At 47.1% G+C, this 19,920-nt stretch overlaps 1 protein-coding gene across 7 annotated transcripts in view; it reads right to left on the minus strand.

The window, feature by feature from the left end:
• Positions 1-19,920, minus strand: part of LOC129827689 (phospholipid-transporting ATPase IG-like) — a 76,846-nt gene that overhangs the window by 19,947 nt on the left and 36,979 nt on the right. For all 7 annotated transcript variants that reach the window (XM_055888761.1, XM_055888760.1, XM_055888755.1 and 4 more), the window contains exons 4-22: positions 17,556-17,636; positions 16,323-16,430; positions 13,892-14,020; positions 13,543-13,631; positions 12,563-12,613; positions 12,102-12,166; positions 11,379-11,460; positions 9,421-9,571; positions 7,258-7,455; positions 6,129-6,299; positions 5,460-5,671; positions 5,298-5,369; positions 5,117-5,190; positions 4,922-5,025; positions 4,491-4,672; positions 2,497-2,763; positions 2,062-2,239; positions 1,694-1,796; positions 1,442-1,587 (exon numbers count right to left, since the gene is read on the minus strand). In XM_055888761.1, the coding sequence (XP_055744736.1) occupies positions 1,442-1,587; positions 1,694-1,796; positions 2,062-2,239; positions 2,497-2,763; positions 4,491-4,672; positions 4,922-5,025; positions 5,117-5,190; positions 5,298-5,369; positions 5,460-5,671; positions 6,129-6,299; positions 7,258-7,455; positions 9,421-9,571; positions 11,379-11,460; positions 12,102-12,166; positions 12,563-12,613; positions 13,543-13,631; positions 13,892-14,020; positions 16,323-16,430; positions 17,556-17,636 (2,463 nt within the window). The remainder of the gene's footprint in view (positions 1-1,441; positions 1,588-1,693; positions 1,797-2,061; positions 2,240-2,496; positions 2,764-4,490; positions 4,673-4,921; positions 5,026-5,116; positions 5,191-5,297; positions 5,370-5,459; positions 5,672-6,128; positions 6,300-7,257; positions 7,456-9,420; positions 9,572-11,378; positions 11,461-12,101; positions 12,167-12,562; positions 12,614-13,542; positions 13,632-13,891; positions 14,021-16,322; positions 16,431-17,555; positions 17,637-19,920) is intronic.

Consider the following 19,920-nt stretch of genomic DNA (forward strand, 5'->3'; position numbering starts at 1 on the left):
TCAATTGGAGGTGTACCTGTAGATGTATTTCAAGGCCTACCTTCAAACTCAGTGCCTCTTTGCTTGACATCATAGGGAAAAAAAGAAATCAGCCAAGACCTCAGAAAAAACATTGTAGCCCTCCACAAGTCAGGTTCATCCTTGGGAGCAATTTCCAAACGCCTGAAGGTACCACGTACATCTGTGCAAACAATAGTACGCAAGTATAAACACCATGGGACCACGCAGCCGTCATACCGCTCAGGAAGGAGACGCGCTCTGTCTCCTAGAGATGAACGTACTTTTGTGAGAAAAGTGCAAATCAATACCAGAACAACAGCAAAGGACCTTGAAGGTGCTGGAGGAAACAGGTACAAAAGTATCTATACCCACAGTAAAACGAGTCCTATATTGACATAACCTGAAAGGCCGCTCAGCAAGGAAGAAGCCACTGCTCCAAAATCGCCATAAAAAAGATTGACTATGGTTTGCAACTGCACACGGGGACAAAGATTGTACTTTTTGTAGAAATGTCCTCTTGTCTGATGAAACAAAAATAGAACTGTTTGGCCATAATGACCATAGTTATGTTTGGAGGAAAAAGGGGGAGGCTTGCAAGCCAAATAACCATTCCAACCGTGAAGCACGGGGGTGGCAGCATCATGTTGTGGGGGTGCTTTGCTGCAGGAGGGGCTGGTGCACTTCACAAAATAGATGGCATCATGAGAAAGGAAAATTATGTGGATATATTGAAGCAACATCTCCAAACAATCAGTCAGGAAGTTAAAGCTTGGCCGCAAATGGGTCTTCCAAATGGGCATTGACCCCAAGCATACTTCCAAAGTTGTGGCAAAATGGCTTAAGGACAACAAAGTCAAGGTATTGGAGTGGCCATCACAAAGCCCTGACCTCAATTCTATAGAAAATGTGAGGGCAGAACTGAAAAAGTGCGTGCGAGCAAGGAGGCCTACAAACATGACTCCGTTACACCAGCTCTGTCAGGAGGAATGGGCCAAAAGTCACCCACCTTATTGTGGGAAGCTTGTGGAAGGCTACCCGAAATGTTTGACCTTAGTTACACAATTTAAAGGCAATGCTACCAAATACTAATTGAGTGTATGTAAACTTCTGACCCACTGGGAATGTGATGAAAGAAATAAAAGCTGAAATAAATCATTCTCTCTACTATTATTCTGACATTTCAAATTCTTTAAATAAAGTGGTGATCCTACGTGACCTAAGACAGGGAATTTATACTAGGATTAAATGTCAGGAATTGTGAAAAACTTGAGTTTAAATGTATTGTACACCTCACTCCCACATAACCCGCATATCTACTGCTCTTTGGTTGGCAGCAACATAGGCTTCCGTGTTACAGCTCCAAACCATGACCTCATCATGATCCTCAGTAACCATAAGCACAGTACTGTTATGGAGCTCAAATATCTGTGCTGCCCCCTACCTTGTAGAAGAAGTATTGCACCAGGTGGGCAATACGGACGTAGTAGAGGTGCCCGTGTCCCAGTAGCAGTTTCTTCAGGTGCTTGAGCTTAGGGATGGCATAGTCACTGTTCCTCACTGCCTGGCGACCCTCTCTACCCTTTATACCTGAGACAGGGAGGACGAGGGAAAATATTACAATGTAATATGTGATGTCACATAGAAAAGGCACTGCCTAATGCCTTTGGTGGTCTACCGATGTCCCGAGTCTTACCGATGCCAACGTGTGCCTCCAGGATCATACTGACATCGTTGGCTCCATCTCCGATGGAGAGGGTGATGGGGCGGCCTTTAGAGTTCTTCACCATCTTTACTATCTATAGGAGAGAGAGCGGAAAAGGAATGAGAGAGTTTGAATTAAATCCCACTCGGTTCTGCATTCAAAACTAAATGCACAGATCACAGATGCAGACATTTGTCATATTATTACCAGGTGTAATGTGTTAAATTACAGAGTGGTTTTTGAGGACGTGATAACCTTTGCGCGAGACCTTAACTGTCACACTGGTTAGCCTTTAACTACCGTAGCCATATGCAGTTAATCTACTTGATCTAACAGCAAGCGCCTAGGACGTCACTCACCTGGGCCTTCTGTAGGGGAGCCATGCGGCAGCACAGGACAGTGGTACAGTTCTGACAGATCTGGAGGAAGAGACTCTTGTAGCAGCTGGAGTTGGAGTCAGGAGAGGAGTTAAGCACCAAGGACAGAGTGGCTCCGTCTATGATGAAGCCGTAGTCCTGGTTGGCTGAAGACCAGCTCCTGGGAGGGACAGAGAATGCAGAGATGGGTTTAGATTTGACCCAAGAACGCGAACTAGAGCAAAACCAGACCGCAAATCCAGTCCAGGAACGCAACTGTGTTCGCGTCATCAATTAGAATTTTGGGAGAGGAGCAGGTCTTATAATTCAAGACCTTCGCATTCAAAACATATTTTACTACCAATTGTTATCAATTGACAACTAGCAAGAGTGGCAACAAACTCCTTTCAACCTCCAACCCCTGTACTCAGTACTGACCTGGTGACCCCAGCCTTGATCGGTGGGGCGTCCTGTACTGCCCTCTTGTGGTAGTCCAGCAGCAGCTCGTGGAGGCGCTCCTCTCTCTTCCTCCCCAGATCCACCAGGGTTCGCACCGTCAGCTCCAGCAGCTCTGTGCTCCTCTGGAACAGCCGGCAGGCGTAGCACGTGGACTTGGCCGTCTCCATCTTGTCCCCTGTCAGCACCCACACCTTCATGCCGGCTCCCTGCAGGGCCTCCATGGTCTCGGCTGCCTCCTCCTGCAACCTGGCGACAGAGGGAGGAGGAGAAAGGGGGGAGTGATGGATGATAAGGGGTGTGTATCAGAGAGAATGAGTGTTAGGACGAGAGGGATGAGGAAGTAAGACAAACAGTGTGACAGTCGGTGAAGCAGTAACTGAAGCTGTGGATCAGACAGTGAGGAGACAGACAGGAAGTTCTGGTGCTCACCTCTCAGAGGCTTTCATTTACAATATTAACAGGCACAGGACTAATTGGCCAATAAACTTTGTACAGAAAACAGGATGTTGATAAAGACTTGAATAAATAAAACCAACAAATGCTGATGCTCCAGATACTCAACTAGTCTAAAGAAGGCCAGTTTTATTGCTTCTTTAATCACAACAACAGTTTTCAGCTGTGCTAACATAATTTCAAAAGGGTTTTCTAATGATCAATTATCCTTTTAAAATGATAAACTTGGATTAGCTAACACAACGTGGCATTGAAACACAGGGGTGATGGTTGCTGATAATGGGCCTCTGTACGCCTAAGTAAATATTCCATTAAAAAATCCGCCGTTTCAAGCTACAATAGTCATTTACAACATTAACAATGTCTACACTTTATTTCGTATCAATTTGATGTTATTTTAAAATGGTCAACCAAAAAAAAAAAATGTTCTTTCAAAAACAAGGACATTTCTAAGTAACCCCAAACTTTTGAACAGTAGTGTTTATCCTAAACAACAATTTTAAATAAACACACACTTCAATAACTTGTGCCATAACTTCTACTTTAAGCCACAATAGACATTCATGAAATAATTCACCCCTGCGATTATTTTGGTTATTTTGGTGATCAATTTGGTTATTCCCGTCAACCAATAAATTGTTCCTCGATGACATGTAGACTAATTTGCCTCATGCGTAATGCACACCGGCACTTCAACAAGGAAACACTTCAGACAAACAGAGGTAGGTTACATGATATGATTATACTCCATCAATACTTTGATCGTTAGTCTAATAATATATTTCACATTGCTAGAGCATGTACTTTTAAATGGGCAGCTTCATACACGGTAGAAACGTTGGTAACAAGTAAAATTGTTTTAGTAACTGGCGTGCGCAACAAAACACTCAACTTATGTCAAAGTACTGCTGGCAAACGGAATGCGCTACTCAATCCTACATTCTCTTTGGTTTCAGGACTCTTGACTTTACATTGAAGAGATACAATAAAGAGTCTTTCTTCAACCAATCATTTGTTTCAGTGTCATGCGCTCCATGACAGAGTCGGGTGGGCGCGTAGCCTAGTGGTTAGAGCGTTGGACTAGAAACCGAAAGGTTGCAAGTTCAAATCCCAGAGCTGACAAGGTACAAATCTGTTGTTCTGCCCCTGAACAAGGCAGTTACCCCACTGTTCCTAGGCCGTCATTGAAAATAAGATTTTGTTCTTAACTGACTTGCCTAGTTAAATAAAGGTTAAAAAAAACAAAAGACAGTCGGGTGGGCGCGTGACAGTCGGGTGGGCGCGTGACAGTCGGGTGGGCGCGTGACAGTCGGGTGGGCGCGTGCGCCTGTATGACAGCTCATATTGTAGAAAAAATATATACAACTCTCACCGCACACGCAGGGTTTTACCTCAACACATTATGGCTTCACTTTTTTAGGCTGTGCCCCCAATTGGCCTCCTATTTGGTCCACTACTTTAGACCAGAGCCCTTGGGGTTAGTGCACTATATGGGTAATAGGGTGACCGTGTCCGCCCACCTGTCCTCCACGGCGGTAGCTCCGATCAGGCTCATCCCAGTCTCCACCTGGTTGTACACAGCCATGAGTTTCTCCTCTCGGTCCTGCAGGGCCAGCTTGGCTTCCCTCAGCCCCGTGTCTGCCTGGTCATACTCCTCACTGCTCAGCAGCTTGTAGGCCACACACAGCGTCCGGTAGCCCTCCTGACAAGTAGCACAAACACACATAGTACGTTAACACACACACTCGCCGTTGATAATGTGGTTTCTGAATGTGAGAACACTACATTTCCAATGTGTCTATTGCAAATAAACGTGAACCTTGAACAAGAACCTTAAATGAACACAAAACAAAATGGCAGCCTCCCTGGGCACTGTGAGACATAAGCGCGCGGACATACACAGGCTGTTTGAACACAAGTTAGTGAAACAGATGGGGTTGCTGTGACCCACCGTAGCGTTGCGTTCCACGTGCATGCGTATCCTGTCCACCTCCTCCTGCCTGACACGGGGGAAGATGGAGGAGTCGGCCCCCTTACAGAACAGCATGGTGTCCCCTGAGCAACCAACACAGCCAGGCAGGTTAGGGACAGGAGTCAACACAGGGCAGAGACAAGGCAGCGACGTGGGAGGTAATTGCAGCCTTACCTGATTTGGTTCGGACTATCACACTCATACGCCTTCGCACCGGGTCAAAGTTCAACACGTGAAGCAGTTCGTACCTGCAAGTTCAGAGGCCAACGTGAAGTCAACAAATGAGAACATTCTATATGACAAAAAAAGACTAGTAAAAATCATATATTTAACAACTTGTTATACGATGACTGACGTTTCAACATCGTTGTTTCTGTTCATCACTCTCATGTTCTTGCTCTCCATACCAAGGAATTTGAAACCGTACCTGTAGATGGCGACAAAGTGAAACGTTCTGATTCAACAAACCAAGTCCCCTTATAAAAGTTGATTTGATTGCTCAGGCCCTGCCTCTTACTTCATGGCTCCCTTGACCAGTGCCACCTCGTCGGGTGAGGAGGCAATGAAGCCCCTGAGGTCCGCAGGGCGGACCGTCTCTCCATCCAGCCCCATGACGCCGTCCACCTGGTCCTCTACACCGTCTGCTACTCCATCCCCCTGACCCGTAGCCTCCTTCACCTGCACCGTGTGGCACAGACACAGAGCCCGCAGGAACAGCTCCTCCTTCTCCTGAAAAACACACAGACATACTTATTTTACAGTGTGCGATTTACCAGGGGTGTGTTCATTAAGAACCAATTGCAAACAGGCTGAAACAGGGGATGGACCTCCCTTAACTTTTCGCCGTTGCAAAACGTTTTAAACGTTTTTCAATTAATATAATAATGAATACACCACTGGTATTTACTTTGACATGGCCTAGTAACAGCTAACATCCATCTCTATGGGATTCAATAACACAGGTAGCAGACAGTACAAACTGCTGGACCCATTAAATCACACTGGTTTTGGCACAGGTTGGGTGTTGTCAGGCCAGAATACACACGTGTGGCGCTTGTTATCATGTCAACACGGTGTGACCTCTGTGGTTCCACCAGCACACTGGGACATCTGACACCCATATATGTTGGCCTGCCTGACTGGAATAACTGAGGGTGCAGACAACCAGTTCGTGACAGTCACCCACCCTGCCAGCCTTCTGCTGCAGTATGCTCACAGGTCCATCTGTGACACAGAAGCCGTCCAGCTCGGTGCCTGAGTCGGCGTACTTGTACTGGAAGCCGTCGATGCAGCACTCGATGAACTCCATGTTGTTCTGGGTCAGCGTACCCGTCTTGTCCGTGAACACGTACTCCACCTAGAGGAGACAAGGTGAAACTGCAGGGTCAGAAGAATACCCGTCTCACACTACTGAGCCGAGCCATGACATACAGGGCTGGCCTGGAGAGGCATCTACCATAATCGCTGGAACCATGCTGGAATAGAAGAGATCTGAGCCAGCACAGTACGGCTCGGGTTAGGCCCTGTAGTGAGAATCAAGCATGACACTCTTCCAGGGTTGTAAAAAAAACACTTGCCACAATTAATGGCTGCGAACAATAACAATGGGTAATTAATCCCTAACAGAGTTACACCGCATAAATCTAGTTTAACGAATCACCACCTTTAATTGAAGTAATCATCTGGCAAGCGGACCGGGATTGATCTACAACGCCACTGTTTGGCGCTTCAGTAAAAAGACGTCGGGAAGGCAGTCAGTCATGTCCTATCAGGCACAGTTAGACCATTTCATATTGTGAAATTGGAGGTGTTAATTTGGGTTTAGGGTCATCTCACGCCACCAAATACAGAGGCTAAGCGCAAAGAAGCCCTGGACCTCTATAACTGCGTTTACACAGGCAGCACAATTCTGATCTTTTGCCCAAATTATTGTCAAGAAAATATAATCAGATTGGTTAAAAGACCAGATCCCCTCCCCCCCGACTAATTGGTCTTTTAACCAATCTGATTATATTTTCTTGCCAATAATTGGGCAAAAGATCAGAATTGTGCTGCCTGTGTAAACGTAGCCCATCAACACCTACGGCCTTGTTTGTACCTCTTCCCCTTGAGGTAATCTGATCTAACATGACTGGGTAACTGAGAAGTACATCACATAGGATGCCTTTTCAAAGTATTCATGCAGGGTGGATATCTGGCCAAATGTATGTAAGACTTCAGTGGGAGTCTGGCATGTAAACTAGGGTAACCATGACCAGAAACCGCTCCTTCGGGGAAGTGGTTATGGTCTTATCGACACAGGCTTAACCCCTGACCTGGCCCAGCTCCTCGTTGAGGTCGGATGTGTTGACCAGAGCCCCTTCCTGGATCTCGGGGTCAAAGAAGTCCTTGTCCCAGGAGATGAAGAAAGAGCCCAGGAACTTCTGCATCTCTACTGTCACGTACATGGACACGGGGATGATGAAGTTGAACAGAACCATGAACGACAGGAAGTCAGTAAACATCTTCAGGTACTGGGGGAGAGAGGAGGGAACACAGGGAACCGAGGGTTAAAACACTTCCACAGACCTTTGAGAAGAAACAGGCTCACACTGTTAATGCCGTGCTGAATGCCATTGGTGTATTATGACTCTTGGTCAATGAACTAGGCTCGTAAGGTGTTAGGTTTAAATCTAATTTTATTTGTCACATGCGCCAAATACAACAGTTGTAGACTTTACCGTGAAATGCTTGCTAACAAGCCCTTAACCAACAACACAGTTCAATAACTAGAGTTAAGAAAATATTTAAATAAACTCAAGCAAAAAATGTAAAGTAACACAAAATAACGAGCATATATACAGGGGGTACCGCTACAGAGTCAATGTGCCAGAGTACAGTTTAGTTAGGGTAATTTTTAGATGTAGGTAGGGGTAAAGTGACTATGCATAGATAATAAACAGCGAGTAGCAGCAGTGTAAAACAATGGGGGGGGGGGGGGGGGGGTGTAAATAGTCCAGGTGGCCATTTGATTAATTGTTCAGCAGTCTTATGGCTTGGGGGTAGGAGCCTTTTGGACCTAGACTTGGCGCTCCGGTACCGCTTGCCGTGCGGTAGCAGAGAACCGTCTGACTTGGGTGACTGGAGTCTTTGACAATTCTTTGGGTCTTCCTCTGTCACCGCTTAATACAGAGGTCCTGGATGGCAGGGAGCTTGGTCCCAGTGATGTACTGGGCTGTTCGCACTACCCCCTGAAGCCCCTTACGGTCAGATGCCGAGAAGTTGCCATACCAGGCGGTGATTCAACCGGCCAGGAAGCTCTCGATGGTGCAGCTGTAGAACCTTTTGAGGATCTGGGGGCTCATGCCAAATCTTTTCAGTCTCCTGAAGGGGAATAGGTTTTGTCGTGCCCCCTGCACGACTGTCTTGGTGTGTTTGGACCATGACAGTTTGCTGGTGATGTTGACACCAAGGAACTTGAAACTCTCGACCCGCTTCACTGCAGCCTCGTCGATGTGAATGGGGGCGTGTTCAGTCTTTTTCCTGTAGTCCACGATCAGCCCCTTTGTCTTGCTCACATTGAGGTAGACGTTGTTGTCCTGGCACCACATTGCCAGTTCTCTGACCTCCTCCCTATAGGCCGTCTCATCGTTGTCGGTGATCATGCCTACCACTGTTGTGTCATCAGCAAACTTAATGATGGTGTTGGAGTCATGCTTGGCCACGCAGTCATGGGTGAACAGGGAGTACAGAAGGGGACTAAGCATGCACCCGAGGGGCCAGTGTTGAGGATCTGCGTGGCATATGTGTTGTTGCCTACCCTCACCACCTGGGGGCGGGCCATCAGGAAGTCCAGGATCCAGTTGCAGAGGGAGGTGTTTAGTACAAGAGTACTTAGCTTAGTGATGAGCTTCGTGGGCACAATGATGTTGAACACTGAGCTGTAGTCAATGAACAGCATTCTCACATATGTGTTCCTTTTGTCCAGGTGGGAAAGGGCAGTGTGGAGTGTGATTGAGATTGCATCATCTGTGGATCTGTTGGGGCGATATGCGAATTGGAGTGGGTCTAGGATGGTGTTGATGTGAGCCATGACCAGTCTTTCAAAGCACTTCATGGCTACAGACGTGAGTGCTATGGGTCGGTAGTCATTTAGGCAGGTTACCTTCGTGTTCTTGGGCACAGGGACTATGGTGGTCTGCCTGAATCATGTTGGTATTACAGACTCGGACAAAGAGAGGTCGAAAATGTCAGTGAAGGCCCTTGCCAGTTGGTCAGCGCATGCTCGGCGTACACATCCTGGTAAACCGTCTGGCCCCGCAGCCTTGTGAATGTTGACCTGTTTAAAGGTCTTACTCACATCGGCTACGGAAAGCGTGATCACACAGACGTCCGGAACAGCTGGTTCCCTCATGCATTGTATTTTAGTGTGCGTTACAAGCTGCTAAACTGTATTTGAGTGTTTGCGTAAAGTCTTACTAGCAGAGAGAAGGCCTCACCAGGTTGGTATCTTTCTCCTTTTGCGTCTTCTGGTTGTACCAGGGCTCGTCCTGGCCTGGTCGGCTCTGCCACACATACTTGAGTGTGGTGCACACCAGGGCCTTGCTCACCAGGATGCACAGGTACACCAGCAGGAAGGCATTGATAGACCTGAAACAGGAGTAATAACCAATCTTCCATTAGCAACACTGAGAATATACATCCACTGAGAAACAGTTACTATATATACACTGCTCAAAAAAATAAAGGGAACACTTAAACAACACAATGTAACTCCAAGTCAATCACACTTCTGTGAAATCAAACTGTCCACTAAGGAAGCAACACTGATTGACAATAAATTTCACATGCTGTTGTGCAAATGGAATAGACAAAAGGTGGAAATTATAGGCAATTAGCAAGACACCCCCCAAAACAGGAGTGATTCTGCAGGTGGTGACCACAGACCACTTCTCAGTTCCTATGCTTCCTGGCTGATGTTTTGGTCACTTTTGAATGCTGGCGGTGCTCTCACTCTAGTGGTAGCATGAGACGGAATCTACAACCCACACAAGTGGCTCAGGTAGTGCAGTTCATCCAGGATGGCACATCAATGCGAGCTGTGGCAAAAAGGTTTGCTATGTCTGTCAGCGTAGTGTCCAGAGCATGCAGGCGCTATCAGGAGACAGGCCAGTACATCAGGAGACGTGGAGGAGGCCGTAGGAGGGCAACAACCCAGCAGCAGGACCGCTACCTCCGACTTTGTGCAAGGAGGTGCACTGCCAGCGCCCTGCAAAATGACCTCCAGCAGGCCACAAATGTGCATGTGTCTGCTCAAATGGTCAGAAACAGACTCCATGAGGGTGGTATGAGGGCCCGACGTCCACAGGTGGGGGTTGTGCTTACAGCCCAACACCGTGCAGGACGTTTGGCATTTGCCAGAGAACACCAAGATTGGCAAATTCGCCACTGGCGCCCTGTGCTCTTCACAGATGAAAGCAGGTTCACACTGAGCACATGAGCACATGTGACAGACGTGACAGAGTCTGGAGACGCCGTGGAGAACGTTCTGCTGCCTGCAACATCCTCCAGCATGACCGGTTTGGCAATGGGTCAGTCATGGTGTGGGGTGGCATTTCTTTGTGGGGCCGCACAGCCCTCCATGTGCTCACCAGAGGTAGCCTGACTGCCATTAGGTATCGAGATGAGATCCTCAGACCCCCTGTGAGACCATATGCTGACACATGCACATTTGTGGCCTGCTGGAGGTCATTTTGCAGGGCTCTGGCAGTGCACCTCCTTGCACTAAGGCGGAGATAGCGGTCCTGCTGCTGGGTTGTTGCCCTCCTACGGCCTCCTCCACGTCTCCTGATGTACTGGCCTGTCTCCTGGTAGCGCCTGCATGCTCTGGACACTACGCTGACAGACACAGCAAACCTTTTTGCCACAGTTCGCCTTGATGTGCCATCCTGGATGAACTGCACTACCTGAGCCACTTGTGTGGGTTGTAGACTCCATCTCATGCTACCACTAGAGTGAGAGCACCGCCAGCATTCAAAAGTGACCAAAACATCAGCCAGGAAGCATAGGAACTGAGAAGTGGTCTGTGTTCACCACCTGCAGAATCACTCCTGTTTTGGGGGATGTCTTGCTAATTGCCTATAATTTCCACCTTTTGTCTATTCCATTTGCACAACAGCATGTGAAATTTATTGTCAATCAGTGTTGCTTCCTAAGTGGACAGTTTGATTTCACAGAAGTGTGATTGACTTGGAGTTACATTGTGTTGTTTAAGTGTTCCCTTTATTTTTTTGAGCAGTGTATATATATATCAATATCCCCCTGATATCAATGTGAATGGACTTTAACTACCCCAGCATCATACAATTGATCATTGTTCCCCTGTGGCTAAACCGAAAATATAGCCCCTCCAGTGATCTGCTTCTCCTTTTATGTAATTCTCTTTGACCCTCCTTACTTCTCCACCGCAGAGCGCTTCTGGGACTTCCCCTGGTAGTTCAGAGCCATCTTGGTCTCCATGCCTGAGTAAACTGCCACGCCTAGAGACAGAGAGACAGAGCGAGAGCGACAGACAGCAGAGAGAGAGCGAGAGCGACAGACAGCAGACAGCAGAGAGAGAGACAGACAGCAGAGACAGAGCGAGAGCGACAGACAGCAGAGAGAGAGAGAGAGAGAGACAGACAGCAGAGACAGAGCGAGAGCGACAGACAGCAGAGAGAGAGAGAGACAGACAGCAGAGAGAGAGAGACAGACAGCAGAGAGAGAGAGAGACAGACAGCAGAGAGAGAGAGAGACAGACAGCAGAGAGAGAGAGAGACAGACAGCAGAGAGAGAGAGAGACAGACAGCAGAGAGAGAGAGAGACAGACAGCAGAGAGAGAGAGAGACAGACAGCAGAGAGAGAGAGAGACAGACAGCAGAGAGAGAGAGAGACAGACAGCAGAGAGAGAGAGAGACAGACAGCAGAGAGAGAGAGAGACAGACAGCAGAGAGAGAGAGAGACAGACAGCAGAGAGAGAGAGAGACAGACAGCAGAGAGAGAGAGAGACAGACAGCAGAGAGAGAGAGAGACAGACAGCAGAGAGAGAGAGACAGAGCAGTCAGGATAGTCTCACACACTGACACCAGCACTGAGGGTCATTCAAACCCTCAATTGCATTAAACAATGTCCTGTAACTCACCATATATCTTCTGAGTGTTCTTCAAGGTAGCACCTTTCAGGAGGAGATTCTCTGGACCCAAAGACCTGAAGAACACCACACATTGAGAAAATACTGTCACAAACCTAAAACACCAAGACAGTTCCGTTCTCTTACAGTGGCACACTAGCACTCTCTAAAATGACTACTACTCTTAACGGACGGGACACAAAACATTTTTTATAAAGACCATTACAAACCGGCCCGGTGACAAATGCTTCCGAGAGCGCTTTCGAAGCGCTGCCCTGAGTCTGTGCCAGGTTCAGCTTTACTTTAATGCTCGTTTGGCATTATGGATCAATGAAATAATGATTTGATGGTAATGCAAAGGGAAAAGACAGAGTGCTTAAGAGACTGTTTTTAGTTGTTTCTTTAGACTGATGTACAGGAGGAGGGGGAGGTAGGGCTGAGAGGAACCAATAGGGGGAGTGGTAGGCACTTACCTCACAGCAGGTTCCTGGTTGTTCCTGTAGATGTGCATACGCCCCACAAATCTACAGACACAGACACGCATGAGTGCACTGCCCCACCCAATAGCAGTAACATACATGTACATCACAGGAGGCTGCTGAGAGGAGGCTCATAATGTCTGGAACGGAGCAAATGGAATGGCACCAAACACCTGGAAACCATGCGTTTGATACCATTCCACCTATTCCGCTCCAGTCATTACCATGAGCCCGTCCTCCCCAATTAAGGTGACACCAACCTCCTGTGACGTACATTTCACGATGGACCTGAATTGAATTAACTGTGGAATGGGCTAGAAAAATACTTTCTGATATTAGAAACACAGTGATGACTAATACCACCAGGAAGCACAGGAACTAGTCAGACGTCAAACTAATCACAACCCCATATGCTGACCAACAGGACTTTGCACGGACTGCACCAATTTAGAGCGAGCTAATGACTGGTGGTTTGTCCGACTGCACGCTGGCACCACCACTCTGTTTCATTGATTGTGAAAAGTAGCAGCATCTGGCGTCTTCAGCTCCTTATGACGTCTGAAACGCCATTGATGTCTGGCGCACAACTGTCCTGTAATGGCAGCTCCTTGGCCATAGGTGGCGCCAAACCACTAGGTCTACGGAGAGGATACAGCTGTGCAAACAACTGGGTCTGTTCCTCAGCTTGGGCCAAATCTAACTGAACTTTCCCTTCAATTCCTGGCCAGTCTCATCCACAAATCAGGTTTACTAACAGTCTAACATCTCTCATAACAATATGTCAGAGATAGATCTAGCGTATAGCCTGCCAACACTCAACGTAATGACACTGCAGCTATCAAAATGGCATCCTAATTGACAGTTGATTAAACGGCAAACCCCGAAAGTAAAACCAGTGTGCTTTTACGGTCCAGGGAGCAGATTCACAAACGATCGGTCTACGAAGAAACGTGCAACAAGGATTCATAGCCTACTTGTAGAGGTCGGGCTGCGGCTGCTCGCACTCGATGGTGGCGCTGAGAGACTCCAGGTTCCTCTCCGTGTCTGGCACTGTGTAGTGTGTCTGAGACAGATCCAGGAGAGAGTGAGTGCCAAATATTTCAGGTCATCACTGCAGCTCTCTAAAAACACCCCCCATAATGGCAGACAGGGACACAGGCAGGCACAGGCAGACACACACACACGCAGGCACACACCGTCGGTGGATTTGAGTGAAGAGTGATGGAGAGGAAGGGAGTGATGGCAGATAAAAAGCGATGCCAAAGCCCCCCACGTCTGCCATGATGACACAGTGATTCTAGTGTTACAGTAGCAGCACTCCACCTTATGGTTGGACTCCCCGTCCAGACTGGCCGTGGTGACAAAGCAGGTCTCGTCCTCCCGGCTGGACTGCAGCAGGATGAGGTCGCAGGGAAAGGTCTCATCCTCAACCACCTCCACCACATCCCCAACCTAGAGGAACAGAATTCATCAGGTCCATTCAGAGGACCATGCCAATTCCACCCATAGTCCCTAGGCCCTTGTGGATTTGTTTGGTGTAAGCAAATGGTGACACTTCCACCGTTCTAGCCTATCAGAGGGCACACGTTGGAGCTGTAATCAAGTTGCTTAAACCTGTCATATCTTCTCAGATCTCCAAAAGTGCATAGGGAGGTCTAGGGGTTGATTTGGGTTTGGGCCAGAGAGTTTGGACATTGAAGTTCAACATAAAAGCATTGTGAAGCTACACTCAGTGTACAAAACATTAAGAACACCTTCCTAATATTGAGTTGCACCCCCTTTCATTTTTACAGTTGAAGTCGGAAGCTCACATACACCGTAGCCAAATACATTTAAACTCAGTTTCACAATTCCTGACATTTAATCCTCGTAAAAATTCCCTGTCTTGGTTCAGTTAGGATCACCACTTTATTTTAAGAATGTGAAATGTCAGAATAATAGTAGAGAGAATGATTTATTTCAGCTTTTATTTATTTCACCACATTCCCAGTGGGTCAGAAGTTTACATACACCCAATTAGTATTTGGCAGCATTGCCTTTAAATTGTGTAACTTGTGTCAAACGTTTCAGGTAGCCTTCCACAAGCTGGTAAATTTCGACCCATTCCTCCTGACAGAGCTGGTGTAACGGAGTCAGGTTTGTAGGCCTCCTTGCTCGCACATGTTTTTCAGTTCTGCACACACATTTTCTATGGAATTGAGGTCAAGTCTTTGTGATGGCCACTAATACCGTGACTTTGTTGTCCTTAAGCCATTTTGCAACAACTTTGGAAGTATGCTTGGGGTCATTGTCCATTTGGAAGACCCACTTGCGACCAAGCTTTATCTTCCTGACTGATGTCTTGAGATGTTGCTTCAATATATCCACGTAATTTTCCTTCCTCATGACGCCATCTAGTTTGTGAAGTGCACCAGCCCCTCCTGCAGCAAAGCAGCCCCACAACATGATGCTGCCACCCCCGTGCTTCACGTTTGGGATGGTGTTCTTCGGCTTGCAAACATCCCCCTTTTTCATCCAAACATAACAATGGTCATTATGGCCAAACAGTTCTATTTTTGTTTCATCAGACCAGAGAAAATTTCTCCAAAAAGTACGATCTTTGTCCCCATGTGCAGTTGCAAACCCTAGTCTGGCTTTTTTAATGGTGGTTTTGGAGCAGTGGCTTCTTCCTTGCTGAGTGGCCTTTCAGGTTATGTCGATATAGGACTAATTTTACTGTGGAAATAGATACTTCTGTACCCGTTTCCTCCAGCATCTTCACGAGGTCCTTTGCTGTTGTTCTGGGATTGATTTGCACTTATCGCACCAAAGTACGTTCATCTCTAGGAGACAGAACGCGTCTCCTTCCATGGTGTTTATACTTGCGTACTATTGTTTGCACAGATGAACGTGGTACCTTCAGGCATTTGGAAATTGCTCCCAAGCATGAACCAGACTTGTGGAGGTCTACAATTTTTTTTCTGAGGTCTTGGCTGATTTCTTTTGATTTTCCCATGATGTCAAGCAAAGAGGCACTTAGTTTGAAGGTAGGCCTTGAAATACATTCACAGGTACACCTCCAATTGACTCAAATTATGTCAATTAGCCTATCAGAAGCTTCTAAAGCCATGACATCATTTTCTGGAATTGTCCAAGCTGTTTAAAAGGCACAGTCAACTTGGTGTATGTAAACTTCTGACACACTGCAATTGTGATACAGTGAATTATAAGTGAAATAATCTGTCTGTAAACAATTGTTGGAAAACTAACTTGTGTCATGCACAAAGTAGATGTCCTCAACGACTTGCCAAAACTATAGTTTGTTAATAAGAAATTTGTGGAGTGGCTGAAAAACGAGTTTTAATGACGCCAACCTAAGTGTACGTAAACTTCCGACTTCAACTGTATCTTGCCCATTCACCCACTGAATGGCACACATACACAACCCATGTCTCAAGGCTTAAAAAGCCTTCTTTAACCTGTCTCCTCCCCTTCATCTACACTGATTGAAGTGGATTTAACAAGTGACATCAATAAGGGATCATAGCTTTCACCGGAATTCACCTGTTCAGTCTGTGTCACGGAAAGAGCAGGTATCCTCAATGTTTTGACTGAAATGTATCATCTTCCTCCATTCTGCATCACCTACTTGGGATTACCATACCATAGAGCCATACAAGAACATGCCAACTACCACTCCCTCCCGACCCCCGTGTCCCTAAGGGGATATTTATTTCTGGGGAACTTGGCCGACGCGCAGCTTGCTAAAAGGTACCTTGATCTTCTCGCTCTCCTTGCATGCTCTCCGGCCGTCCTCCAGCACTGTCACCAGGTACTTATTCACCTCATTATCTGCCTTGTGCCGCAGCCAGTCCTCATAGCCCTGAGAGCGATGGCGGGAGAAGAGGGGAGGTGAAAGGGTGGGAGAGAGAGAGGGAGGAGTAAGGAGGGAGAAAGAAAGATGGGGAGAAGAGAGAGCAGAAGATGGAGAGGGAGGGAAGAGGGTAAGCGAGAGTGAAAGGGGACATGAGAGGGCCAATAGATAGTCAGTGCCAGAGGTCAAGGTAACAGGGATAGAGGAAGAAAGATGCCAGAGGGAGGGAGGGAAGTCAGTTAAGAACAAATTCTTATTTACAATGACGGCCTACCCCGGCCAAACCCTAACAACGCTGGGCCAATTGTGCGCCGCCCTATGGGACTCCCAATTACGGCCAGTTGTGATACAGCCTGGAATCGAACCAGGGTCTGTAGTTACGCCTCGAGCACTGAGATGGAGTGCGTTAGACCGCTGCGCCACTTGGGAGCTCGGGATGATGCAGGGAGGAAACAGGAGGAGGAAAGAGTGGGTGGTAGGTGGATGGACAGAGAGAGGGAGGGAGGAGAGAGGGAGCGACGACGTCCTTTTAGTAAGGGACTGACTTGCAGAGCTCACCTAACCCAGTCTACAGAACCTCCCTTGTGTCCCACTTCAAAGCCTGGCTAAATGCAGCAGCAGCATCGCTAGCCGCTATCAGTGTGTCCCATATATATTTTTGGAAGGAAGTCCACCCTCCATTGTGCATTTCAAAAAGCCCTAGCAGCAGGCCACCAGAAAAGCCAATTCCTAAAACAATACATCTAAAAGCTTGGACACGCTTCAGCAGAAAAGAGATTCCTCTGATCATTTGTTTCTATACGAGCGACTATAGTACCGTTTGGTCATGTTCCAAGACAACTCTCCCCTTCTCTTTTTAAAAATCACCATCGCATAGCCAGCATTACTTTGGCTATGACAAAACCATAGGCAACGATTCCATACTTCACACCCCAAAAAATAAACTTTTTACGGAAAAGGAAGAAGAAAAAAAATTACTTGGAAGAGAGGTGGTGGAGACGCATGGAGAACCACAGAAATAGAGTTACTATAATGGGAAAGGCACCTCAGAATGGGGATGCCGGTTCTAGTTATTCTACATCTATTGGGGAGGGGGGCAGTGAGGTCAAAGGGGACAGTGCTGCCGTTTCTTACCTGTTTGATGGCTGTGACAGTGATGACGAAGAACAGGGGTAGGCCACTAGTGACTGGGCTGGTGGGGGTGTCTACGATCACCTGTAGGAGAGAACACCAGAAACTTTACGGACTATACAATCCCGATCATAAAGTCATGATAAAATTAGACTAATTCACTACTAGCTCTAATAACTACTCGACTACTTGTAAATAGTAATTAACACTGACTAGGTCATAAGTCCTATCTAGACTACAACGTAGTGATTGCAGACAACTCCGTCTCGGGAGTGGTTCAGTGCAGGAGTCATTTCCAAGACCATTTCTTAAATGAAAATACACTGAATGGGAAAATAACATTGGACAAGTTACTACAGATTCCTCAATGACATGGTGCAATGTGGTTAAGGTTCAGCAAGCACTCCCACAGGTTGTATTGTGTGTGTGTGTGTGTGTGTGTGTGTGTGTGTGTGTGTGTGTGTGTGTGTGTGTGTGTGCGCGCGCCTAATCTCTCCGTCCAACAGAGGGGCATGAGACATTTCATACCGAGGCAGAGTGGGCGGAGAACCCAAGCAGCTTGGACCTGCAGGACATCTAATCAAGTGGGTCAGGGCCACTGTGGTATTTAATCTGCACACACACAGGGGCTGGTGCCTGCTGCCTGCCTGGTTCTGGTGCCAACGTCTCAGACCACTGAACAAGCTCTCCTCTCCTGCTGGGCTGCTGAGAGCAGTGCTGGACCGCAGGCTGGGGGCTGTACAGGAATCTGGTGTGTGTACATACAGGAACCTGAACCACTAATGAGCCTAAAGAGCATGCCTGCACAGGGCCAATCAGGTAATCCCAAACAACCAGTGGCTCAGGAACACCGCCTGACTGGAGCTGCGAGCCAAAAGCTTACCAGCAAAAACAGCCCACAACAACATGCAACGATTGTGTGTGAGAGAGAATGTGCTGTGTAGCCTCTTAATGCTGTCACAAGACAGATTTGACCCCCTCTCCCCTGATCCTGCAGCACGCAAAAGGCTCTCACCACCGAGGCTCCCACTGAGCAAGTGGCCTGTGTTACGGAACACACACACACACACAACTGCACGCACGTACACAGACACACACACAAGTACACACACACACACACCAGTGCGCACACACACCAGTGCGCACACACACACACCAGTGCGCACACACACACACCAGTGCGCACAGAGTGTCTCTTATTTGTCATTCGGAGCATGAGCTGTACAAGCTGTCAGATAGGCATCCGCTGAGGCAGGAGCAGGATACATGTTGTGAGCCCTCGGTCTGGTGTTCTCCTGCTTTCCTGTGAGAGGACTGACAATGAGGAACATGCTGCTTCCCCACTAACACAGCCTCTCTCCTCCGCTCACATACGCAGGGCAGCAGTTAGCCTAGAGGTTAAAGCGCTGGGCCAGTAACCGAAAGGTCGCTGCTTCGAATACCTGAGGCAACAAGATGGAAAATCTGTCAATGTGCCCTTGAGCAAGGCACTTAACTCCAATTTGCTCCAGCGTCCCTGTAAAAGGGACCCTATGGTCTACCCTGTAAAACCACACCTTTCGCTGAACCTATCCTGTTTATGTAACATTATCTAACATCGATGGCCACACACACACATCACAGTTTGATACTGCGACCAAAACAGCTGCATTTTCAACAGTTTGACTTAGCAGTGCAACACGTTTTTAATTGGTCGCAAGGGTAGCAGTGACATTTTTTTGACCTGGGCATGTTCGTTTTAGTTTCACAATTTGCTTTTTTATTATCGTGATTAATTCACATTACTGTGAATGCCCCTGTGTGTGTGTGTGTGTGCAGTGCGCGTAGTGAATATGTCTACAGTACCACTTTATATAGCCGTTAGAAATACTAATGATAGTCTGTCTTCAGGTAGATGGAAAGGCAATTTAAAGGTAACTACAAAGTAGTAGCTCATGATTATTTGCATAAATCCAGTGGCCATTTGTTTTGAAAACTCCATCACAAATGCACTACAGAGACAGGCGGCGTGTCCATAACCTAAGCTTCCCCCTAAGTACATGGAATTGTTAAATTCTCGCAGTATCTCACAGGAATTTGGGACTTCACAGATTTTCTAATGTCAAAACCAGATTAGATGCATGCCATAAAATAAATCAAAATATGATATTTGCAATATCACTAAACAAAATAAACAATCAAAAAACAACATAGCCGATACAATGTCGAAACATGATTTTGTCACGAGCTCAGTACCATTTGCTTGATTTTTAGCTAGCTAGCTAATGTTAGCATGCTAGGGACGTTACCAGAGGCTGCTACATGATAATCAGTTAGCATTAGCTACCAAGCTAACTATAGTCTAAAAGAAACTGATGCAACCCTGCTG

The sequence above is a fragment of the Salvelinus fontinalis genome, chromosome 29 (genome assembly GCF_029448725.1).
Source record: "Salvelinus fontinalis isolate EN_2023a chromosome 29, ASM2944872v1, whole genome shotgun sequence".
Classification (NCBI taxonomy): Eukaryota; Metazoa; Chordata; class Actinopteri; order Salmoniformes; family Salmonidae; genus Salvelinus; species Salvelinus fontinalis.